The 27774-nt window shown below is 36.8% G+C and overlaps 1 protein-coding gene across 6 annotated transcripts in view; it reads left to right on the top strand.

Annotated features, from left to right (window-relative positions):
• LOC141438242 (uncharacterized) overlaps positions 1-24916 on the top strand; it is a 32980-nt gene extending 8064 nt beyond the window's left edge. The window contains exons 1-2 of one of the 6 annotated variants that reach the window (XM_074102034.1): positions 13485-13700; positions 24007-24916. In XM_074102034.1, coding sequence (XP_073958135.1) covers positions 13658-13700; positions 24007-24377 — 414 coding nt within the window. In that variant the 5' untranslated portion in view covers positions 13485-13657 and the 3' untranslated portion in view covers positions 24378-24916. Of the gene's footprint in view, positions 1-619; positions 1175-9347; positions 9779-13484; positions 13701-19152; positions 19862-24006 lie in introns of those variants that run through there. The other 5 variants (XM_074102036.1, XM_074102035.1, XM_074102038.1 and 2 more) reach the window with 5 other exon arrangements.
• Positions 24917-27774: the final 2858 nt, after the last annotated feature.

The raw sequence follows: 27774 nt of genomic DNA, 5'->3' as shown, positions 1-27774 counted from the left end.
GGACTTATTATGTATAATTATCATTATTGTATTCGTGTTCGTTGACCTTTAGTTGTCAAATAAAAGTACAGGAGTAGAAAAAACATTAATTTGTAATCCATACTAATATTATAAATGCAAAAGGGTGTGTGTTTGAGTGTTTCTATGTTTGTGTGTTTGTATGTTAGTCCGCTTTCATGTCGAAACGGAGCGAAGTATTGACGTGATTTTTGGCGTAGCTTCCTGCTGCCGAATGTGCAATAGAATGTACACAATAAGTTCAAGGGAATTAGGAATCTATGACAATGTAAGAAAGTAAAAATTCATTTGTTTTTCTATTGTTTTATACCATGGCAGTTTGATGGCAGTTTGACTTTATTCTCGAAACAATTAGATTCTAATTGCTTTGTAAATTTTTTTGAAACTATTTATATAGTGGGCTTCAGGAGGGTAGAGATAGTTTATGGGCCAGAGACTACTTTTTATCCAGAAAAATGCAGAGTTCCCGAGGAAACAGCGCGCGATACCCGAATTCCAAGCAGGCGAAGCCGCGAGCAAAAGCTAGTTTATTATATCTGCCGTATTTCAGATTAATTTTAAAGCACATTATTTTCTCACATATATTTTATTCTGTCAACAGTATCTTCTGATGGCACGTGTGTAAGCACGAACTCTCAGATCAGCAACTCCAGGTGCGTTAATTCGACGGCGAACAACTGCTACATAGATAACAGCCAGGTCGAGACCACTACCTGTGCAAGAAGCCAATACAGCGGCGCCAATGTAATGATTTCAACAACGAACGACTGCAACATTGTTAACAGCCAGGTCACGCTAACTACTTGTGCAAACAGCCAATTCAACGGCGTCTATATAAAGACTTCAACAATTAAGGATACACGTATTTCAGGCTCTGGATGCTCAATTTCCACTTGCACTATCACCGGGGGTGTACCTGATACATCTAGTGCTTGCAGGATTTCTGGATGTTCATTGAGCCCTAATTAGGCCATGAAAGTCGTCCGAGACTGTGTCCATTTTATTTGTAAGGAGAATGAGCTAGTGTCCTAAAAATTTAATGAGTCCCGTCAGTTAAAATATCAAAAAATGTAGGATAAAAAAATATAAAGATCCGGGCTGTTTCACTACCCATTGATTAGTGTAACTGACGGTTAAATGTGATGCCGTCTCTATTTGTTTTTTCGAATAGACGACCATGATACACTTTGCATTTGCGTGACTAAAGAAAATAAATTATGTGCAATATATTCTGATACTCTAATTGACGGACTAAAAATAATAATAAGTTATATTTTACCCAATTAATTACAGTACTGTTTTTAATTATTTTGAAATACAGAAATTGTAACCATAACCGTATTTCACACGACCCAATGACACATACTATCCTACTACCAACTATACAATTAATCGATTAATCCATGTAAAATTATCGAGAAGTCATCGATTAATCGAAAAATTAAAATAATCGATCTAATCTAAACAATAATTTTACACCGATTAATCGATATTTTACGTTTTTTTTTAAGTGAAATAAAATCGGTGACACTATTTCCCGGCCGTAAAATACCGACATGATATTTGGTGTACACACGCCCATAGAAACTCTTGTCAGTTTGACACCAGTTTTAATGGGCGAGTACACGAAATATCGGGTTGGTATTTCCATGTCGGTATTTTACGGCCGGGAAATAGTGGCACCCATTTTATTTCAGTTTAAACACATTTAAACTGTAAAAAGTTTGAATTCGCACCTAGTGTGCCGTACCTCCTTATAAAAGGCATCTGGCAACACCGTAGGAATGTTCGATATCGATTCGATTAATCGACTAATCGATACCATGAGCGCCCTTAATCGATTAATTGAAATCGACACAGTTAAAATAATCGATTATCAATTAATCGATTATTTCGCCATCGATTACCATCCCTACTTAATAATATTGTTGTGTCTTGTGTAGTGTTGTCTATTGTTGTGTTGTGAATAAATGTATTTTTTCCATCTTTCTTTCTTGATTTTGCTTTCCGCCATTGAGCTCATTATTATTACCCCTCTAGTGAGCCCATCCCTAAAAGTATACTCGAGGACTCGAGTTTTTCCAACATTACACAAAACCAAATCCAGTATTTAATCAAACTTATGCAAAATGTATTTAGTTTTAAATTCAATTTCCCTACCGATGTTACAAATTTAACGATACAGTTACATTGGCGCTGTAGTCGCACTATTTACTTTGAGATGGTAAGTGGAAATAAAGTTCCAAATTTTGTCACCGGCACGTTAAATTTGTGGTAGGTAAGGCTGTGTGGACTGTAGAATGCATTGATTTATATGGTACCTAGTATAATAATTATAATAAATTGGACAGTATTTTTAGTTCGAAAGCAATCAAGTTTTGCGTTGTACCTACTAGAAAAGGAACCCATTAATATAAGATCACTCGTAAGTCTGTCTGTCTGTCCGTCTGTTGCATCAAATTTGTTCCAAAACAACAGTAGGTCCAATACAGCGACTCTTTATTGTACACCAAAAATAGTAAGCGATATAGAAAACAGGACACAAAGAGGAAAATACAAGGTAAGCAAAAGGCGGCCTAAAGCCCGGTTTAGACCTGCATGTAAAATCGTGCAAGTTGCATTACATTGCGTAGCCGTAAAGCCAACGAGTTTGTAGTGAATGTAATACAACTTGCACGATTTTTCTTGCAGGTCTAAACCGGGCTTTATCGTTTTTGAGCGATCTCTTTCAGACAACCTTTTTCAAAAGAAAGAAGTAAGGATTAGATTACAGCAGGTGGTAAATTTTCAGTAGAAGATTAGGATATTAAAACGCAACAAAAAGACATCATACTCGCATATATGTATAGGCAGTGGGATAAACAGCAACATATAAATAAACTAGCATAAAGCTAACTATTACAAGATGACAGATAGTGCTATTTACGCATAGGCTTCAAGACTGGAGAAGATTATGCGCGTCGTAAGTCAACAGTCGCATCCGGTGCTACTACCTGGATTGACCAATAGGAGTCATAGGAGCAAGCAGGTTTCTGGAAGAGCAAGGGCACTCGGGAGCAGATTCTCAATCGAAAATACAAACTGAGACATCATCATCATCATTCCAGCCTATATACGTCCCACTGCAGGGCAGAGGCCTCCTCTCAGAACAAGAGGGCTTGGGCCATAAGTTCCCACGCACCATTGAATTGCTTCGCAGGTTTGTGCAGGTTTCCTCACGATGTTTTCCTTCACCGCAAAGCTCGTGGTAAATTTCAAATGTAATTCCGCACATGAATTTCGAAAAACTCAGAGGTGCGAGCCGGGGTTTGAACCCACGACCCTCTGCTTGAGAGGCGATAGGTCAAACCACTAGGCCACCACGGCTTATACTGAGACATGGATGCACAGAAAAACCAGAAAAAGGTTTTCAATGTCAAGCAGCTCGTTGAGAAGGCATACAAGTTTTATACGCCAGTGGCAATGTGTTTCGTCGATTACAGCAAGGCTTTTGACTGTGTCAACTGGGGGTGCTTAGAAAGTCCTGCAGGAACTTGGGTTTCCAAATCGTCACATCGCTCCTACTTAGCACGCTTTATGGCTCAAGCCAAGGAGGCGTAAAAGTCGATAAAACAACCTCAAAACCCTTTCAATTTCAACAAGGAGTACGCCAGGGATGCATTTTATCGCCCATCCTGTTTAACGCCTATGGTGAGCGAAAAAATTGTCTGGAACTGATCGCTCTTAAGCGATATGGCCGCCTATTGCTTACCTTGTAATTTTCTCTCTGTGTACCGGTTTTCTGTATCGCTTACTATTTGTTGCGTACAATAAAGAGTCATTGTAGTGTATTGTAGTTTGGGAACAAATTTGCTGCGACAGACGGACAGACAGACAGACTTACGAGTGATCTTATATTAATGGGTTCCGCTTGTAGTAGAACGTAAAAACTTGATTTCTTTCGAACTAAAAATATAATCAGCACTGTCCAATTTGTCATAATTATTATTATTTTTTTTAAATTTATTCTCAAAAAAAAGGTACATAATTTTATTTAAAAAACTAATTTCGCCAAACTATTGACGTTTATAGGCGAATACTGCGCTCACTTAGGACAATTGTACCTACTTAATTAAACTTAACTACTTAATGTTATGCTCTAGCAAAAACTTTTTTAGTTATTCTTAAAAACTTTAAGACTATTACAATCATTTTCCAGAGGAAATTATTAAATAATCGTGGAGTGATGTATATTCTCGTTCTCTTACCGTAATAATTGTTAGCTTTAGGTTCAACATACCTATGACGTGACGTGGCTCTCAGGTTACATGTATACGTCCTGAGTATTTTATGCTCCGTTGCTTGATACTGATCGATTGCTAATAAATATTTTACTTTCTCATGTACCGCCAGAACATTTAATTTACTAAATAACCTCTTATAATCTCCATTACATTTTTCTCTCGTTTTCTATCTACTATAACCTTTAATATTCTGATACTGATATTGATTTATACTAACATATAAATCAATGAATTATTCAGTCCACACATTCTTACATAAGTACCACAAACTTAACGTGCCAGTGGCAATGTTTGGAACTCTTTTTCCACGTACCATGTCAAAGTAAACAGTTCGACTACAGCGCCAATGTAACTGTATCGTTAAATTTGTAGCATCGTCAGGAAAATTGAATTTAAAGCGAAATACATTTTGCATGCGTTTTATTGAATTCTGGATTTGGTTTTAATTTTTAGGATCACTTTGTTGTCCGTGTGTCTGTCCGTCTATCTGTCAAGACCTTTTTCTTGGGAACGCGTGGAGGTATCAACTATCAAGTTGAAATTAACACCTAATACTTAAATGCTTGCGGCCCCTTGAAGCTTTAAAAAAATAAAGTTTCTACATTAAAGCAATCAAAAGATCAAGAAATTTGGCAAGAAGGAAGGTCTTACAGCACAAGTAAAGGAAAAAAATCCGAAAATCACTAATTTCTTGCTAGGTACATCACAATTGGTTTTTTTTATTACAAACGTATCTCATTCGAAAGCGATGGTTTATTTCGACTGTCTCTGCATAGATCTTTGTGGTACACGCGTGGACTACGGGGCGCGACGCGACACCCCGAGTTTGAATCCTAGAATAGTAATTTTTTTTTGTTCTCATTTATTTATTATTCTTTTTCCATTGTGTTAAATATTTTATATTTGAGAGGAAAAAAATAATCGGATAAAAATCATCGAGACTCCATCAACGATCTGTTTACATACAGTACGGAATCCTCGGTGCGCGAGTCCGACTCGCAATTGACCGTCTTTCTTTTAATTGCCCGGTGCTTTGGTTTCGTGGAAAAACTTGAGTCCTCCAGTTTACTTTTAGGGATGGACACACTAGAGGGGCAATAATGAGCTCAATGGCGGAAAGCAAAATACGGTGGTTACAATTTCTGTATTTCAAAATAATTAAAAATAAGTACAGTGATAGTTGGGTAAAAATACATTATTCTTTTTAGTCCGTCAATTAGATCATTAGAAAATATTGCACATATATTTTTTCTTTAATCATGCAAACAAAAAATGACAAGGATGAAGCACGTCAAAGTTCGGAAGCGGGGGCCGGGAAGGGGTGAGACACTAGCACGGTGTGACGTCACGCGGAACTATAACTGGCTGTATCTTCATACTGTTTTGTTTGTTTGATAATTGATAAACAATACAAGTCCAATATTTTTTGATATTCTAACTGATGGGACTCATTACATTTTTTAGGACACTAGCCTATTGGCTAAACTCAGACGACTTTCGTGGCCTTACATAGCATTCAATGTACATCCAGAAATCCTGCAAGCAGCAGCTGGAGCAGCTACACCCCTGGCGATAGTGCAAATGGAAACAGAGCATCCAGGGCCCGAAATACGTGTACCAGTAGTTGTGGAAGTTGTATTGGACGCTTGTATTGGCTGTTTGTACAAGTAGTGGTGTATGTAGACGAGAATCCGTATTGACTAACGCGAGGACGCCTGTTACCGCATTCCCTTTCTTTCTGTCTAACGGTGTAAGATGGTGACAGAAAGAGATGGTGCAAGCGATGGCAAGTAGACATGGGTAATCTCGACTCAAGGGATCTGATTCACTAAATCCAGCTCCGGTATCGGTACCGAATCCGCTTATTGACTCCGGTTCTTCCGAGCGATTATTAGTTTGTCTGTCTATGGCGGATCCGGCTCGGTTCGGTACTGACTACTGAGGTACTGAAGTAACGATTCGTCCTAATGACTCCGGTGAGTCACTCCTTTCGGATCGGATATGCTTACTACTGGCGAACTAGCTCCGGGGAGCGGCTCTGAAATTGGTATCATGCTATCCCTCTTCCTATCATAATAAATGCTATTAGCGTGAGCGGGACGGCACATATCCGATCCGATCCGACGTGATTGAATGAAAGCGAAGTGAGTGCTGAATCCCGATCGCGAGTCGCTTGATCCAATAGGTTGGTCGGAGTTAGTAACTCCCCGGAGTCGATAAGATTTGAAAAGAGTCAATAAGGGATTCGGATCCGCTTGAGGATCTGACTCTTTTGAATCTTCAGATCCGGATTTCATCACCATCATCATCATCATCCCAGCCTATATACGTCCCACTGCTGGGCACAGGCCTCCTCTCAGAACAAGAGGGCTTGGGCCATAGTTCCCACGCGGGCCCAGTGCGGATTCCGGATCCGCATTTACCCATCTCTAATGGCAAGAGCCCGCGCGTTAGACAAGGCCTCTGGCTGTTATCGATGTTGCAGTTAGTCGTTGTTGAAATTATTACACGGGCGATGTTGTATTGGCTCCCTGTACAGGTAGTGGTGTCGATCTGGCTGTTATCGATGTAGTAGTTGGTCGCCGTCGATCTAACGCACCTGGAGTTTGGCACGTGCTATTAGAAGATACTGTTGACAGAATAAAAAACATGTGAGAAAAAAATATGGTTTTAAATTAATCTGAACTACGGCAGATATACTAAATACAATACAAATGTTTCTATTACACATCACAATACAATAGTGATGGGGAGAGGGTTTGGTTACTTCAATAGATCACCCACGTAACACTTAGGGCCTGTTTCACCACTGTCGACTAACTTTAAGTGTCAGAATGAAGTAATGCTATCTTTGTTTATTCGGACAAAACAAACGAGATGGCATCACTGATATCCGCCACTTAAAGTTAGTCGACAAGGTGGTGAATCAGGCCCTTAAACTACTTAGTTTGCTAATGTCGTTCGGAGCTCTTAAACAAAAGGTCGCTTTTCATTCTCTTTCTCACTTGAATTATCAGGAAAATGAGAAAACCGTCGAGTCCCGAGCGACATTAACACTCTGGCTGTACCTACTGTAAAGCTGTTGTCATCACATCCCTGTGTTTTTAGTATTACTATTGTTCATCAGTTTAAATTTTCCTAATATCTGTTATATTTACAGGAAAATCGCGTGGCTTCCCTTAACGATTATATCCTGTATATACCAAATTTGAAGTCAATCTGATCACTGAAAATGAATGATAATTAAATTCCAAGATTTGAAACTAAATTGAAAATACAAACTGAAATATAGATGTACAGAAAAACCAGAAAAATAAGACCAGCACTGGGAATCGAACCCAGGTCCTCGGCATTCCGTGCCGCGTGCTATACCGCTACACCACTGGTGGACAACGGTACAGACACGAATTTCCCCTATGCACCACATATCTCAGCTTGTTTGTTTCTTATTTAGCCACTTAAGCAGTGACGCTAGCGACATCTATACCGTAGCCCTCATCGAGAAACTTTCGGTATTCCATTGGAACTGTACGCGATGGCCGTAAAAGTAAAAATTTGGAATTGAAATAAAAATACAATAAGATTCCAAAAAACCAATCTTAATTTGAAACTAACATATAAAATTATACTAGGTGGTTTAATAAATGCTTGTGAAAAACCACGTGAATGTTTTAGTGAAGTGACAGATATTTGTACCACCATGACCGTACTCGATAGCGACGGCGTAAATTATTTTGTAGAGGCGCTGTACAATTCTCCATATACAAATAAATTTACGCCGTCGCTATGTAAACTCATGGTAGTGGTACTGTATCCTTGTGCGTGGAAAAAATATCCGTTTAGGAAATAATTTGTCTCTTACTAGTATGGAACTAGGTCAATAAGTGTTAAGTGTCCTAAGATATTTATTTATTTACTATACAAATGAGATAGTCTAATTATTAAGATTTTCCCTCGCAACTTGACGTGACATTGGCAAAGTGCTTTCAGCAATGTCGCATCAGCAAAATAAAGTATAATAATAATAAAAACAGGGATGTGATCACAACAACTTTACAGTAGGTACAGCCAGAATGTTAATGTCGCTCGGGACTCGTCGGTTTTCTTCGTTTTCCTGAAGATTCAAGTGGGAAAGAAAAAGAAAACCGACCTTTTGTTTCGAGCTCCGAACGACACTAGCAAACTAAGTAGTTTAAGTGTACTTGGGTGATTTATTGAAGTAACCCAACCATCTCCCCATCACAACTGTTTTGTGCTGTGTAATAATAGTACATTACTGTAGAGGCCGGGAAGTAGGGGGTTGCCGGCCAAGCAGATATAGACACCGGATAGAGATGCGAGGCCGGCAACCCCACGTTCCGGCCGAGGCTTGTATAGTGCTTTTCTCAAACATGACGTGAAATAAAATAAAAAAAAACAAAAAATCAAGTTGGCGGGACGCTAGTCTGGTCGCCCTGTTGCGTATTGCCAGGGCGGCTGCGAGCGGTGGTGCTGGGTGTGGGCGTGCGCCGTGTCGCGCGCGCGCGTTGAAACAAAAGACGGTCGCATTGCCGGCCAGCGGCCTGCAAAGTTGTATGAAATCTCTTTGCAGGCCGCTAGAGTGACCGCGCGCAGGCAGGCGAGCCGCAGCGCCTGCAGCGCGATACTTCTCGGCCTATTATTTGTAACACAACGTCAATATTTCATGTCATGTTTGAGAAAAAACATTTGTAATCTATTTTTCTCAAAAATGTCCGTAAAAGTTGTCATTATTCTTTACATATCAGAAGGTGAAGTGCATAGTTTATGGTCAGCGAAAAATTAAAAAGTTAAAAAGATTGCAGGCGCGCTAGCTCGACAATAATGAATTAGCGCGCCTGCAATCAGTCACATTTTTTTAATTAAAAAGGCCATGGAAATGTTGGCACAAGTCGTATACACATGAGTATGGCTGAGTAGCCAGCAATTGCCTACTTCCAGGCCACGACAGTAATCTACTAATATCTGCCGTATTTCAGATTAATTTTAACACACATTATTTTCTCACGTTTTCTATTCTGTCAACAGTATCTTCTGATGGCACGTGTACAAACACGAACTCTCAGTTCGCGAACTCCCAGTGTGTCACATCGACGTTGACCGACTGCAACATCCGTGACAGCCAGATCTTCAGCACTACCTGTACAAACAGCGAATACGACGGCATCTATGTAACGACTTCAACAACTACTAATACACGTATTTCAGGCAATGGATGCTCAATTTCCAGTTGCACTATCACCGATGGTATAGCTGCTCCAGATGCTGGTTGCTGGATTTCTGGATGTACATTGAGCGATATGTATGGCTATGAAAGTCGTTATGGCTAGAATGAGTTTGTACATTTCATAATGAAAGTAAAATAGGCTAGTTGTTCTGAAAATTCTAATGAGTCCCTTCAGTTTAAAGTATACCCAATTATTTTTAATTATTTCGAAATACATTTTTTTTTACCAAAACCGTATTTTTCTAGCCGCCATTGAGCTCATTATTTCCCTTCTAGTGAGCCCATCCCTAAAAGAAAACTCGAGGACTCCAGTTTTTACCAGACTGCCCGAAGAAGTTATGTTTTTCAAATTCAAATTAATTTATTTCACTTGATTTCAGGCACAAAACGATTACATAAATTGCATTGAGTTTCACTAGAATCTACCGGATAAGGCATGTGAAATTCAACAAAGTAAGCATCGCGCAAAGGGATGCAGAGGTGGTTTCAAATTTGCATCGTGAAAGTATCTCTTAGCCTACTTTTAAACACAAGTTCCAAACGTCATATATCAATATCACTATCTTGGTTTGGATCGTTATTTAACGAAATGTAAACAAAACAACGTCAATCGGTGTCATAAATATTGAAATTCCCCCAATATACTAAAGACTGTCCACGATAAAATCATATCTGGTGTATCTTTGCAATGAATGCAATACTCAAGCAGAACTTTCTAAGTCAGTACCTAATTAGTGGTTATGAATCAACAAAATAAAATATAATCATAATAAAAAGTTAGGGCGTCTGCGAGTTTTAACTTTATATATTACACTGTGCCTAAATTATTTTGTACAGCGTCTTCTGACGGTATACATATATACTTATATATATACCGTCAGAAGACGCTAAATAGGACAAATATATATTTAAATTGGACAATCCACTTTATAGCTTATTACATTGACTTTTCACAACAAATGCTTGCACATTCAGCCAACAGATTCAAACTGGAAAACTATTTAAAACTAATCGGACTATATATATGTATGCATAATAAAATGTATACATCCTTAATATAATTAAATATGTTAATTTTCGTAATCATTAATTGTGTTTCACGAAAACAATTTTTTTTAAATCTATTTGCAGAGTTGTCATTTTGAAGTTATTTCCACGCCATAAAAATTGTCTCATACCCATAATACCCAATCAATAAAAATAGCGATAATCCTCCATTCACAAACACCGTAACTGGCTGTTTAGCACAACGCAAACCACTAACTTCAACCAAAATTACCCCTCGTGTAGGGGCCAAACTGAAAATCAGCGCTGGTCGCGTCATGTGATCAGCATTATGCTGAGTTTGGTACCCAGTGCCAACATGACTATAAACATGAATATTTGTAAACATTATCAATAGAAATGTGTAAATGTATAAAAATGTAACTTGATAAGTATTAATGTTAGGCATTAAAGTTTCATTTCATTTCATTTCATTTCATTTAGGGGTTTCCAGAGAAAATTAAAAAAAAAAAAAACTTTAATCCCTAGAGATTAATAAGGAGCTTTAGTCCCGATATGCAGAGACTGAAATAACATTTTAAGAGCATGAGAAGTGAAATAGTGTTTTATGCAACTGTATCGTAATAGGGGTCCTTAAAACACGAGTACTAGCCGAGTTTCATAATAGGGTCACATGAGTGTTTTAAGGCCTAATTACGTACAGTTGCATACAATATTTTATCTATATCCATATATTAAATCCTCTATCATGTGTTCAAGAACCATTGAGAATGAACTGCATTAACGAGAACTAGGTAGGTATGTCTGCCCCACGAGCTGCGCCCGCTGCGCGCGCGGCGACCTGCTGCTGCATCGTCGATGTCGTAATGCTGGTCATTACCTATGGTTTTTGAACGCATAATTAAGGATTTACTATATGGGTGTAGACAAAGGTATTTTATAACACATCACACACACACATACACACACACAAATATCACGCCAGTATTCCCAAATGGGGTAGGCAGAGCACACAAAACGTTACCGCTTCGGAGCCACTTTTAGCAATATTAATAATACCTACTATTTGTGTTGGTATTTAATAATTTTAATGACTGTTTTAAAAAGAGACTTGATCTATGGCAGATATGCTTAGTGAGAGTCGGAGGCAAGATTATTTAAAAAAAAAAAAGTCTATTGTCCGTTTGTTTTCACGGGTAAGGCTGCATTTCCACCAAAGATGTGTGAGGATGCGTTGCGACGAATTCGTTTGTCATGAACCTATAAAAACGCTTTATTTACCTAGCCTCGCTCCACAGAGCTGTTTCCACTAGAGATGAGCTGAGCGAGGATAGATAAACAACCTAAACTAACCAACAGAAAGTTGGAAAACCCCCGACTTTGTCACTTCAAAGTTCAATTTGTCAAAAACGACTCAACCGATTGTGATAGAAATATCTAAGTACAATCTCTAGAAAACCTGCTATCAAATAAAAAAAACCGCATTCAAATCGGTCCACCCGCTTAAGAGCTACAGACACACACACACACAGACACACATAGCGGTTAATTTTAGATATAACACCCCTCTTTTTGCGTCGGGGGTTAAGAAGTATTTTTATTGGTTCATGATACACACATTCCTCGCAAAACGCTTGGCTGATTTTGGTAAAAAGGACATACGCTACTTTTATGCTGGAATTATTATTATTATTGTGTTTCACGCGAAAAATTCATTGAACGCGGACGAAGTCGCGGGTGGAAAGCTAGTAGTAATATATAATAACTAGCGTTTACCCGCGGCTTCGCACGCATAAATCATTAGATACAGCAGGCTACTACGAAACCCGAAACTCGAAGTTCATGTCGTGCGGTCCCTCTGACACTTATACTATTTAATAAGAGAGCGAGAGGGACGGTACGATACGAACTTCGAGTATCGAGTTTCGGAGTAGGCCTTCAGCAGTTGAATTGAAATTCCGGGATTTTATTAAAATTTTATGTATTAGTTTGTGCCGTTTGATTAAATAAATAAAAAAAACTCGTGGGAATTCCCTACAATTACATCGTGGTTTTCATTGATGTTATAATTATAACAACCAAATTTCACGACACTAAGCCCAGCGGTTGTTATTTCGAGATTTTATCCCTATCCCGTGGGAATATCGGGATAAAAAGTAGCTTATGAGTTATTCCAGATGTCCAGCTATCTACATACAAAATTTCATCACTTTAAGCCCAGCGGCTATTAGTTCGAGATTTTATCCCTATCCCGTGGGAATATCGGAATAAAAAGAAGCCTGTGTTATTCCAGACGTTCAGCAACCTACATACCAAATTTCATGACTGTAAGCCCAGCGGTTGTTATTTCAAGATTGTATCCCTATCCCGTGGGAATATCGGGATAAAAAGTATCCTCTATTTTAATCCAGGTTATAAACTATTTTTTTGCCAAATTTCAGCGTGAAAAAGTAACAAACATACTCACTCACTCACTCACAAACTTTCACATTTATAATATTAGATAAAATGGATTATAATCAATTTTTATCAACTTACAAAAATGTCATATGAATCGAAACGACAGACACAGTCACAAGACTGCTTTAAAAAAAATTAAGACATAATAGGTAACGGTTTACGTGATAAATTATTATGATAAAATATTCAATAACTATGCTTTAAAAAAATGTAACATACTCGTAAGCTGTGTTTAGGAAAGCGAAATATTTGTTTTTAAATACTTAACAAGCCCTAATATTGTTACGGACCCAATTTTATTTATAATTTCAATTGCTCGTGCGCGATTACGTTCTATGGGCGTTGACATGTGTCAAAAAGTTGGAAATTAGATCTCACAAACTATTATATCGAGTACTCAGTATCGAGTCTCGCTGTCAAAAGTATCGATACTTACTCGGTATCAAAAGTATTATGCGAACACTACCTTGCTGCAATAAATTAACTCCTGCGTAGTTATTATCAGGGTAAACAATTGCTATTTATAAGAGGCGTAAGACAAATTATGTCATTCGACAGCTGCTCTTCCAATGAAAAAGACATAAATATTTTTTTGTTACAAAAGTCGCGAACATTTTTCTGAAGTATTTTTTCATCTCTATCTATCATGGAGTATTTTTTTCTGCTCATAGTGCTAGCCATCAGGACTGGTAAGTGAGCATATTTAATATATAAATATATATGTGTGTGTGTGTGTGTGTGTGTGTGTGTGTGTGTGTGTGTGTGTGTGTGTGTGTGTGTGTGTTTGTCCGCCTTTCACGTTGAAACGGTGTGACGGATCGACGTGATTTTTGGCATAGAGATAGTTTATGGGCCCGAGAGCGACTTAGGCTACTTTTTATCCCTGAAAAATGCACAGTTCCCGAGGGAACAGCGCGCGATAATCGAATTCCACGCGGGCGAAGCCGCGGGAAAAAGCTAGTACTGAATAATATCTAGCTAGATAATAAAATATATCACAGTTATGCCTCACTACTATTACTATAACTATTGAGCGCGACATATTCCATCACGTCTTATACTGTGACGAAAAATCAGGGAATCCCCTTTCTATAATTTAATTAGATGGTACAATAATAACATCTAGTAAACTATAGTTTTTGAAACCTAAATAAGAGGGCGGCAAAATTTTCCTCCGCCCCAGGCGGCTGATCCCCACGCTACGCCACTGTATCGTCAACAACAAAATAAAAAATTAAATCACATTGCAAGGCCGGAAATTTACACATTGTAAGGTATGTTTCCATACCAGAATGTGTTCATAACAATAACAAGTTAGTAGGTACAGTCGACTACAAAGAGATGTTTACCCCCTAAAGTTACAAACATAATATGTATACACAACCTTAAAGTTTAGTTAGTAAAGTCGTGTAATCGACTGTAACTACTTCAAAAATCAACTCTGGGTCTAGAAGCATGTTTGCTTGACCACAACAAACAAACAAGGTCCAAGTTTACGTTTAGTGTGTGTGTGTGTGTGTGTCTGTGTCTGTGTGTGTGTCGCTCTCTCTACATTTTGAACTGAAACCTATGGGATTTCGTACACTTACCCACTGCGTATGTTTACCCAACATGACTAACGTCAGTCGTAGACGTGCGACCTTGCTTATGAACGGCTTCGTGTGTAGGTGACTCATGCAAGTGAAGGACGATGACGAACTGCTCTTGAAATTTAATACGGTAATGTAGTTTGGTTAACAATGCAAGTATAGTCAGCAAATAAAGATTGTATTCAAAGGGACTTTTTAACAAAAACTTATTTATTTAAATACCTATGTGACAGGACAGGTGAGATATTATTATTTTTTAAAAGATAGATATTTTAGTCTGGTGCCCTTCGCAAGCTCTAAATTTTTTTTTTCTTAAATCTCCTGGTCGAAATTGTTTGGTATCATAATTGTATGGCATACTTATTTTTTGTATAAAGACTTTTGGTCTATAATTGTTTTGTCTAAAAATTTTATTATACTAAAATGCTAAATGCATAAAATTGTTAGATCTAATTATTATTCAGTCTAATATTCAATAAACGTGTAAAAGTGCCCATTGCGGTCTATTTACTGAATAAATCATTTGAATTTTTTTTCAATATATCGGGATAAAAAGAAGCCTATGTGTTATTCCAGACGTCCAGCAACCTAGGTAGGTACATACCAAATTTCATGACTCTTAACCCAGCGGTTATTATTTCAAGATTTTATCCCTATCCCGTGGAAATATCGGGATAAAAGTATCCTATGTTTTAATTCAGGTTATAGGCAAACTTTTTGCCAAATGTAATCCAAATCCGTCTAGCCGTTTCAGCGTGAAGAAGTAACAAACATACTCACTCACAAACTTTCACATTTATAATATTATAATTAGTAGGATAGGATTCTATTGTTATTACACCTTTTTCTTTGCTCACACTTTTATACTAGGCACAAAATTTATCAGCGTGAAGTAAGAAACATATTTTTAAATACTACGAAGGTTTAGAAAAAAAAAAGAATATTTGATACTTGGATAGGCGAAACAGTAAAAGGGGACGGGGGGGGCGAAGCCCCCCGCAAGGGGGTCTCGGGGGCAGAGCTCCCCGCAATAAAGAAAACCCAGGTAACATGATTGCTCAACTACAGGTCAGGTTAGGTTAGTATTTTGTCAAGGCGCGAAGCGCCTTAAGTATGCGGAATAGCAGCTCCGCGTAGCGGAGCTCAGTCGACTTCGCCTCAGAGCCGTTAAATTCATATAAATATTTGCTTTCCAGACATAAAATTAGTGGTACTTAACATTGTTTGGAATAATAATTTTATACCTATATTACAATCGACAAAACAATGTAATACCATACAAATATTATACTAAACAATTTATCGACCAAAAAATTTTAGACAATTCAATCTTTAGACAAAACGTTGTTATGCAAAAAATATGTTACGAAACAATTTTATGCAAAAGAATTTTAGACCACCCATTTTAGTCACCACAGAGTACCACTCTATTTTTACTCGCACGATCTCTATAATAGGCTAGACAACTAAAATAAACTGTTTAGTCCGTAGTAGACAATTAATAGTAGATTATTGTCGTGGCCTGGAAGTAGCCAATTGCTGGCTGAGTATGAGTATTAAACGGACGAGCTTGCGAGTCCATTTAATAATACGAAGCCAGCAATTGCTATTCCAGCCGAGACTAATATAAAGCTTTTCTCAAAAATGATGACAATTCAATGAACTAGACTTTTTCAAAATATATCATAACATTCAATTTTATTCCAATTATTTTTCTTATGCTTTCCCGCCTTTTTTCATTAAAAATAAACTGCAGGTGTATTTTTCCGTCGAAAACACCACAAGCTGTTTCAGACCCAATAAAAAAAGTCTGAAGTTCCAACAAAATATCTGATACCGCCCATTAGATTTGGCTGTATACGACTTGTGCCAACATTTCCATGGCCTTTTTAACTTTTTAAAAAATTTGTGACTGATTGCAGGCGCGCTAATTCATTATTGTCGAGCTAGAGCGCCTGCAATCTTTTTAACTTTTTAATTTTTCACTGACCATAAACTATGCACTTCACCTTCTGATATGTAAAGAATAATGTCAACTTTTACGGACATTTTTGAGAAAAAAATATTGTGCACGTATTTTTTCTTTTGTTTGACAAACAAAAAATGACGAGGATACAGTGCTTAGAAGTTTCGAGTTAAGTCACAATTATGGTGCGATTTTTACCTAATAGTGACGTCAAAAGCCCCCACTCCGGAAGTTTGATGATCTATACCTTTGTCGATTTTTAATAATTTGATAAACCAAAAAATACGTGTCCCATATTTTTCCATAATCTAACTGTCGGACTAAATAGAATGATATATTTTTAACCCAGTCGTCATCCCTATTTTCGAGCAATGCGTTTAGCCTATTGAAGAAAATATAATTTATTGAATCAGGCGTTACTTTGCGGAGGTGTTGCGGAGTCAACCATCTGATAGCATGGTGTACGGTTGTGTTGCTCTGAAGATGAGCCCTGGTTGTGTTCGAAACGCGTCAGTGTAGTGTAGTTTGTGTGTGTTTATTACAGTGTGGAGGTGGAGGAACTGCATGAACACGCATATTTTGCATGATCTTAACTATCTAAGGTCGCGGGTGAGCAAAGAAATTATTTTTAACCGACTTCAAAAAAGGAGGAGGTTCTATGTTCCATTGTTTGTATTTTTTTAATGTATGTTCGCCGATTACTCAGTCAATTGTGAACCGATTTTCAAAAATTTTTTTTTATTCGAAAGGGTATTCTTCTGAGGTGGTCCCATTATCACCAAGTCAAGATCTGATGATGGGATCCTAGTGAAATCGAGGGCAAACCTCAAATTTTATAGGCACACATATAGCGATTTTGGCATTTTTAGCATTAAGATAAGCATTTACATTCAGAAAGTATCATTTGGTAAACTGGACCTGATGAAGAAGACCATAGATGACCAATGGAACTCGTCAAAGCTAAGTAATGCTCGCTCGTCTATAAACGATCATTATTAATATACCTAGATAAGCGACTAAGAAGGAGCTTTAAGTTAATGATTCTTTCGAACTGATCTGATGCTGAAGCCGGAAGGTAGGCAACGGAACTCTTATAAAACAGCGTAATTAAGCCGTGTTTGGGCTTCATGGAATCGTTGTGAGATGTACTTTGGCTACGAATCACTAAAAAGTGAGAAATAAAGATTTTTTTTAACAAAAAAGTAAAAACGACTCCAAAAAAATAAAAAATAACAAAAAATGGAAACGACTTGACTTTGAAGGATGGATTGAAACCCATAATATGTAGGTGTGGTAGACGACTATTGTTCCATTCCTGCTGGGTCGTGCTGAGGCACCGACTTCGAGCTAGTAGGTAGCTAGTGCTAGAAAAATATTTGCAAGGGTTTTGTAATCGGTTCCATTTTTTGTTATTTTTTAATTTTTTTGGAGTCGGTTTTACTTTTTTGTTAATCGTTCATTGATATGGACCTGCGCAAAGTAACGCCTGATTAAATAAATTAGCTATATTTACTGTCCCGTGATATTTATTTATTTATTCACCAGAGATTCAACAAAATAAATAACTCACTGCGAATTTAAACTTTATTTCCGTTAACGGACATACGTCTACAATCACTGTTACCTCAAGAATAAACAAAAAACAATCTACTATATACAGGGTGGAAAAAATCAATGGGCCCTGGAGGGCAAAAAAATCTACATCCGTTTAGGAAACAATTTGACCGCTACTACTGCTGATTGAATATATACGGGCTGTTAATAAAATAATACCACTGGGTTCTTAAAGTTTCTAGAGCATTTTGATCTCTCTACCAATGAGACAGTCGAATTTTTAAGATTTTGCCTTGCAATTTGACGTGACATTGGCAAAGTGCCTTCAGCAATGCCGCATCATCAAATAAAGTAGGTAAAATAATATTAATAAAAACGGGGAAGTGATGACAAAAACTTTACAGTATCTAGGTACAGCCAGGATGTTAATGTCGCTCGGGACTCATCAGTTTCCTTCGTTTTCCTGAAGACTCAAGTGAGAAAGAGAATGAAAACCGACCTTTTGTTTAAGAGCTCCGAATAACATTAGCAAACTAAGCAGTTTAAGTGTACGTGGGTGATCTATTGAAGTAACCCAACCATCTCCCCATCACTACTGTTTTGTGCTGTGCAATAAAAACATTTGTTATCTATTATATCTTCTCACATGAAACTACCGTGAGACTCACTCATATTAAATATAATGACCCGGATAACTCACGTCTTAAATCGAGTTTAGCTCGACATGTTTCGGGTTAATCCGTGGCCCTTCGTCTTCGGAGCAACGCGACTCAGCGGCTGCTGCAACACGCGTTCTGCGCGCCGCCGCTCTGCTCGCGCGACTACCCGACGAAACTGACACCGGCACACAACTACCCGCGTTTTCATCATCATTACAACTGTCAAATGTAGGGTAGCACACAACACTAACAACATCGCTCTGTAAAGATACGTTCACACGAAGGGCTACGGATTAGCCCGAAACATGTCGAGCTAAGCTCGATTTAAGACGTGAGTTATCCGGGTCATTATATTTCTTTATTCTGTCAACAGTATCTTCTGATGGCACGTGTGTAAACATGAACTCTCAGATCAGCAACTCCAGGTGCGTTGATACAACGGCGACCAACTGCTACATCGATAACAGCCAGGTCGACACCACTACCTGTACAAGAAGCCAATACAGCGGCTCCAATGTAATGATTTCAACAACGACCGACTGCAAAATCTCTAACAGCCAGATCTTGATCTCTACCTGTACAAACAGCCAATTCGACGGCATTTACATGACGACTTCAACAATTAGGGATTCACGTATTTCAGGCTCTGGATGCTCAATTTCCACTTGCACTATCACCGGGGGTATACCTGCTACATCTACTGCATGCAAGATTACTGGATGTTCATTGAGTGCTATGTAAGACCATGAAAGTCGTCTGAGACTGAGTTTGTCCATTTCAAAATTATGTTAGCAGAATAGGATTGAGTCCCGTCAGAATATCAAAAAAAATATTGGGCATTTATTGTATTTTTTACATTATCAATTAAACAAAAAATTATGAAGATACAGCCAGTTAAAGTTCCGCGTGACGTCACACCGTGACACTAGCACGGCGTGACGTCACCGCCCCCCACTACCGAGATTTAACGGCTTCATCTTTGTCATTTTTTGTTTACATGATTAAAGAATAAATATTGAACATGAAACTACCGTGAGACTCACTCATATTAAATATAATGACCCGGATAACTCACGTCTTAAATTAAACATGTCGAGCTAAACTCGATTTAAGACGTGAGTTATCCGGGTCATTATATTTAAAGAATAAACATATGTGCAATATTTTCTGATACTGTAACTGACGGACTAAAAGTAAAACAATCAATTTAAAAAAATCAAAACCCGACTGCGTTAAAAAATACTTAAAAGAAGAAAACAAGACGTGGACGTAGTGGTCTAGAACTCTGTTAAGTAGCTAACTTAAAACAGTCGGGACCCATTAGGTACTAAGAATATTTGAGCTGTTCGCGATTTGAATAGGTCCCGACTGTTGAAGTTTAAGTTAGCTACTTAACAGAGTTCTAGACCACTACGTCCACGTCTTGTTTTCTTCTTTTAAGTATTTTTTAACGCAGTCGGGTTTTGATTTTTTTAAATTGATTGTTTTATTTTATACTTTTTTGATATTTCTGTGAAAACGGTAAATGAAAACACATGACTTGTGTATATTTTTGTAATCTGTTTTTAAATCCCTTAATTTTGATACCCTACTCGATAGGTATGAATAAAAAAAAATTTAACACAATTTGGCGCCAAAAATCCGCCATTTTAATTTTTAAACAGTCATGTACCCAGTGTCACTCCCGTCATTAAGACGAATCCAATGACGTATCATTTATGAAAATTGGTTCAGCCGTATAGTAGTTACGAGAGGACATAGGAATAAGTATACATACATACATACGGGTCAAACACATAATGATATGTTTTTTAACCCAATTAAGTATTATAAGTCAACCTTGAAACTAACAAATTATGGATTTAATTGCTTGAAATAATTGATATATATATATTTAAGTATCACTGTACTGTTTTGAATTATTTTAAAATACAGAAATTGTAACCGTAACCGTATTTTGCTTTCCGCCATTGAGCTCATTATTACCCCTCTAGTGAGCCCATCCCTAAAAGTAAACACGAGGACTCGAGTTTTTCCAACATTATACCAAACCAAAGCACCGGCCATTTTAATAAATAATATGATGGGACACTTGACACCAATTGACCTAGTCCCAAACTAAGCAAAGCTTGTACCTGCTATGGATACTAGGCAACGGATAAACATACTTATATAGATAAATACATACTTTAATACATATTAAACGTCCAAGACCCGAGAACAAACATTCGTATTATTCATACAAATATCTGCCCCGGCCGGGAATCGAACCTGGGACCTCAAGCTTCGTAGTAAGGTTCTCTAACCACTTGGCCATCCGACAAAATAAAAAAAAAACAAATCCAGTATCCAATCAATCGCATGCAAAATGTATTTCGTTTTAAATTCAATTTGCCTACTGATGCGACAAATTTAACGATGCAGTTAAATTGGCGCTGTGGTCACACTGTTTCCCTTGAGATGGTTATGTGGAAATAAAGTTCCAAATTTTGTGACATGCAGGTTAAGTTTGTGGTATGTAAGGCTATGTGGACTGTAGAATGCATTGATTTATATTTATGGTAGTACTAGCTCACCCGGGAAACGTTGTTTTGCCATATCAATGAGGAACGGGTGAAAATTTTAGAAATGCTTGATTTTTTTTAATCGATAGGAATAATAACCTTCCTTATTAACAGAAAAAAATATCAGATTTTTAGGTAGCATCAATTAATTTTAAGAAATGAAAGAGTTTTCTTTACCACCAAATTACGATAGTCCGGTTGGTTACATGTTGTTCCATAGCTCAGAACAAAAAATTAAAAAAATGTGTCTTTGACTCGTTCGTTTTGACAGGTGACACTCTTTACCAGTCCGGATAATACCAACATGGAAATACCGACCCTGTTTTTCATGTACAAGGCCATAGAAACTGAAATGAGCTTCTATGAATGTATTTTTTTCTGTTAATTAGAAAGGTTATTCCTATTGATATAAAAAGTTTTACGCGTTTCTAAATTTTTCAGACATTCCCCATTATTTTAAGTGAATACTTTGCCAGTCAAATATAAAATAACTTACTTATTGTAAGTGTGTGGGGATGTGGTCTATGACTGAAAGACGTATGGAGCGCTATGAACGATGACGGCCTTTAAAAATAACAAAACACTAAACATCCATAGTCAATAGTGACCACGGCAACTGTAACGTTGCCGAAACGTCGAGGTAAATATTACTCGTGTAAAAATAGCGTGATAAGTCCCGTTTATGGTATTTTGACTATGAGTGAGAATCACGAAAGTTTGAAACGTTATACTAAACATCCATTTTTTAATTCATTCTACTTTATTATCTTATTTAATACCGGGCGTGGCCTGTAATACGAGCAAAAAATTTAAACATCGTCCTCGTCAAACTAAACAACATTAGTTCAGCGACTTTTGAAAATAATGCAGTCTTTGAATTTACCTTTTTTCTTACAAATTAAATACTGCAATCAATGCACGCCGTCCAAGAACACAACTGACGTCGCCTGTCACGCAAAACACATCAAACATTTTGCTTTACATTGCTTCTTCGAATAAACTTAAGTGTAATAAAAAATAAAAAAACTATTATTTTTAAAAGTCGCTCAACTAATGTTGTTCAGTTTGAGGAGATGATCTATGTTTAAATAATTTGCTCATATTGCAGATCACACCCGATATATTTAAAATGATATCTTTGTCACTAATTATAACATCTTTAAGACGATATACCGAGTGTTTCCTGTAACACGAGCAAGTAATTAAAACATAGATCGTACTTGTCAAACTGGACAACATTAAAAAATAAAATGTATATATTATGTCATTAGTATTAATCATTCATTTATTAAAAATAAATTTTACAATGTTATATTATACACATAACCTAATAAACTAAAGATAAATCCAAACTAATTAAAACAATGTCAAATTAAATTAATAACAAATCAAACCTGAAATATACACAAATAATCAAAAGAAACCAAACAATGTCAAACAAAATTAAATAATTAATTACAACTACAAAAATAAAAATACATAATAATAAGTAATACAAAAAAATAATTATATAAAAAAACACAAAATACCAAAAAAACCTAAACGAGAAAAAAAAATAGTAATAAAATAAAATAAATATCATGGGACACTTGACACCAATTACCTAGTCCCAAACTAAGCAAAGCTTGTACTACGGATACTATACAACGGATAAACATACTTATATACATAAATATATACTTAAATTTTATAATAATATTTTTTTTTTGTACATAATAAATTTGTTGGCTTGTGATCAGCGACTTAAAAATAATAGTGTCTAGGTTTTTCCTTTCCAGACAACCTTTTTTAAAAGAAAGAAGTAAGAATTAGATTACAACAGGTTGTGCATTTTCAGCAGTAATTTAGAATCCTTGTCCGACTTAAAAATAATCGTGTTTAGGTTTTAATTTCCAGACAACCTTTTTATATACAGGCAAAGGTAATAATAACTAGTTTCTTTCCTGGTTGTGCATTTTCAGCAGTAATTTAGAATCCTTGTCCGTGGAAAAAATCTATATCGGTTTAGGAAATAATTTGACCCCTACTGCTGGTTATATACAGGCAACATGGGTAATAATACCACAGAGTTTCTTTCCTGGAGCATTTTTATCTCTCTGCAAAGGAGATAGTCGAATTATTAAGATATTGCCTCGCAACTTGACGTGACATTGGCAAAGTGCCGCATTAGCAAAATAGCAAAATAAAGTGTAATAATTATAAAAACATAGGGATGTGATGGCAATAACTTTACAGCACAGCCAGAATGTTAGTGTCGCTCGGGACTCGTCGGTTTTCTTCATTCTGCTGAAGATTCAAGTGAGATAAAAAATAAAACCGGCTTTTTATTTCGAGCTCCGAACGACATTAGCAAACTTAGTAGACTAAGGGCCTGTTTCAGCACTTGTCCACTAACTTTAAGTGACGGATATCAGTGATGCCGCCTTTGTTTGTTTTTCCCAAATAAACAAAGACGGCATTACTTTTATCTGACACTTAAAGTTAATCGACAGGTGGTGAAACAGGCCCTTAGTGTACGTGGGTAATCTATTGAAGTAACCCAACCATCTCCCTACTGTTTTGTGCTCTGCAATTAATACATTTATAATCTATTATATCTACCGTTTTCCAGATTAATTTTAAAACACATTATTTTCTCTAAAGCTTTTTTATTCCCTCAACAGTATCTTCTGATGGCACGTGTGTAAACACGAACTCTCAGATCACCGCAAACTCCCAGTGCGTTAAATCGACGGCGACCAACTGCTACATCGATAACAGCCAGCTCGACACCACTACCTGTACAGGAAGCCAATACAACGGCGCGAATGTACTGACTGCAGTAACGACCGACTGCAACGTCATTAACAGCCAGGTCTACATAACTACCTGCACAGGAAGCCAATACAACGGCATCTATATAAGGTCTTCAACAACTACTGGTACTAGCATTTCAGGCCCTGGATGCTCAATTTCCACTTGCACTATCACCAGGGGTGTAGCTACTCCAGCTGCTGCTTGCAAGATTTCCGGATGTTCATTGAGCGCTATGTAAGGCCATGAAAGTCGTCTGAGACTGAGATTGGAAAAATGTGTCCTGAAAAATCTAATGAGTCCCGTCAGTTAAAATATCATAAAATATTGGGCATGTATTTTTTCCATTACTAATTAAACAAAACATCACACACACCACACATCACACACACACTACAGCACAACGTCTCTAATTTTTCTCTATTCTCCTATTCTTCTCCTGTTTTTGTTGTCAATAAATGTTGTGAGTTTTAATTTGAAAAAATTCAATCAATCAAAAAAAATACGAAGATAATATAGCCAGTTGAAGTTCCGCGTGACGTCACACTGTGAGACACTTTAGCACGTCGTGACGTCACCGCCTCCCCACTTCCGAACTTTGACGTGCTTCAACATTGTCATTTTTGGTTTGCATGACTAAAGAAAAAAATATAATGTCCAATATTTAATACTACCGCTACTGTAATTTTATTGACGGACTAAAATAATGAGATATTTTTTAACCCAACTAATTACTGTACTGTTGTTAATTATTTTGAAATACAGAAGTTGTAACCATAACCGTATTTTGTTTTGAGCCGTATTGAACTCAATAACCCCTCTAGTGAGCCCATACTTAAAAGTAAACTCGAAGACTCGAGTTTTTCCAACATTATAACATACCAAAGGGTGCGTCCCAAGTTATATAAATACGTAAGATATAATTTCATATTATAAAAGTTCATAATGTATAATTACATTAGGTATGTATAACATGAAACACTATAATTTCATTAGTATAACAGTTGTTTTATATACTTTCATACGAAATACATGTTTACTGGCTAAATACATATAACTATTATTTAATATAACAAACGACTACATACGAAATATTTTTCTAGGTAAGTAGGTACGTACTAGCTCGAAGTCGGTGCCTCAGCACGAGCCAGCAGGATTGGGACAATTCACAATAGTCGTCTACTTCACCTACATACTATGGGTTTCAATCCCTCCTGCTGGGTCGTGCTGAGTCACCGACTTCGAGCTAGTACGTACCTACTAACCTAGAAAAATATTTTCAAGGGTTTTGTAGTAGGTTCCATTTTTTGTTATTCTTTTATTTTTTTGGAGTCGGTTTTACTTTTTGTTAAAAATGTTCTTTATTTCTCACTTTTTAGTGATTCGTAGCCAAAGAACATCTCACAACGATTCCATTAAGCCCAAACACGACTTAGTTACGTTGTTTTATAACAGAGTTCCGTTGCCTACCTTCTTGGCTTCAGCATCAGATCAGTTCGAAAGAATCAATAACTAGTCATTAATTAATCATTAGCTTCTTCTTAGTCGCTTATCTAGGTAAGTATATTAATCATGATAATTTAAATTTAACCCGTGAAATACTTGTTATTGATAGTAGTAGTTCCGTTGGTCAAATCTGGTCTTCATAATCATTGCAACAATTGACATAATTTTAATTTGACATAATGCAATTTATCTTAAAAACAAAACTAATTTCTATTGTTATTAATTCGATTTGATGTACATCGTATCATCGTATCATGTACATTGGGTTAGGTTAGGTTGGGTTTATTTTATAAAAAAGTTCCGTGAAGCTATCCTTTGAAATTATATCAAATGTCGTTATACCTACCGATCATTACACACCCCTTACTTACTTACTTTTCTAGTAACCCAGGCCGAAGGTGTCATATAAAATTTAGTGCAACATTGTTATTGTTATTTTGAGCCGTAAATTATTGGATAAATTATCTCATCTTATCTTATCTAAATAGGGTTAGGCTTTCGTGGCATATAGCACAAGGAATGCAGTGAAGCCGCCATTGTATACTTTTACAACTGAACGAATGACTAAATGATAAAAGTATGATTTTGATTTTCTAATATCATATTTTATTACAAACTTTACACAATACTCCATAGGAATGAGGTTAATATCCCGCATCGCCCGTTTCCGTGAGATTTTCGAAAAATCCCTTCAAACTGTCGCTTCAACTGAAAAATTTGATCACCATGTTTCACATCTATAATGCTCAAGGAATAAGATTTAAAAACCTCCCTTACTATTTGCCTACATCGAGCGATCCGAAAGATTGCATACCCACTATGTCTTTGGGATTGCAACCCACGTAGCGAAAGATTCGTTTTTTTTTTCGGGAAGGCAATATTTGTTGATGTTTTTTTTTTATATGGCTATGTCTATTGGAGGTCAATTTTGCCAGTGTTTAGTAGGTTTTGTCGTTGTACAGTCAGCGTCATATAGTAGGTACGTAGCAGTCAAGATCACCAAAAACTTGGAAACACACAAAAATAGTCATTACCAGTGACACCGACGCAGCGATTAAATTGTTCGAGACATTTAACGTACAAATATACCGGAGCACGCACGTCGCCAAACACTTTATAACATTAAAGCCGGCATTAGTACCGTAGCAGCCAAAGTATCCAAAAGTATGGGACACCGCAGGTAGGGTTTCACGATGCGATCCGATATTTTCAAGTATCGATACAACATCATACGATACATCGATATTTTATATCGATACATAAGAAGTCAATTTTTGCTTGGATCGATACGATCGGAAACCGATGACACCTAATTTCTTATCACATACCTAAGTACTTATGGTCACGCTTAGGTATTGCATAAAATAATTACGGGACGGGTACCTTTTAAAATCTTTACAACTACACATCTCATGTTACAATAGCCCCGGCGCGGTTCGGCATAAATTTTCGACTAAGGAATCAAAATTATGACTTTATTTATATAGGTGGGTAAGTTTCTTGTAGTTTAGAATTGAATAGCTGACACCTTCACCTCGCTAAATAATTTGATTCGTATTGTATTCAGTACTGTGACAGCATTTTGTTTCATATATATTTTAATAGTTTTACTTTCTGTGCTAGTATATGATTTTAGCCACTAGGCTCTACCAAATATAATCGAAGAAATCGAAGACTGCTTGTCAAGATTTATTATTCCAAAAGAGCCTACGATTCGAAAATTGATTTTTCTAGATATTTTCTATTTTCCCCGAAATTACAAGTATGATGGACCTAATTATATATGTATATATTACCAAAAAAACGTTACTTAATTTAAAAGAGAATCCCTTGATTTGATTGATTCTATATTCGATACGATATTTAGAGGATCGTATCGAAGCCATTCGATACAATCCCAGTATCGTATCGCATAGTCGCGATCCGGATCGATCCCTAACCACAGAAAAATTGACTTTATTACATACCGTGTTAGGTTTAATGATCCAGTTAGCTAATCCTCTTTAATACAATGTGAACGGTGTTCCATTTTCAGTCTTCTGGTGCCAAATGCACATGTTAATCATGTCATTACCTTTTTAATTAAATAACAAGTTGGTACTCTTTTCGGTGATAGTCAAAAAGAAAAAGTC

Source organism: Choristoneura fumiferana, chromosome 18 (assembly GCF_025370935.1).
Source record: "Choristoneura fumiferana chromosome 18, NRCan_CFum_1, whole genome shotgun sequence".
NCBI classification, from domain to species: Eukaryota; Metazoa; Arthropoda; class Insecta; order Lepidoptera; family Tortricidae; genus Choristoneura; species Choristoneura fumiferana.
The sequence above is the reverse complement of the archived record's forward strand: the minus strand, read 5'-3'. Positions and strand labels throughout refer to the sequence as shown.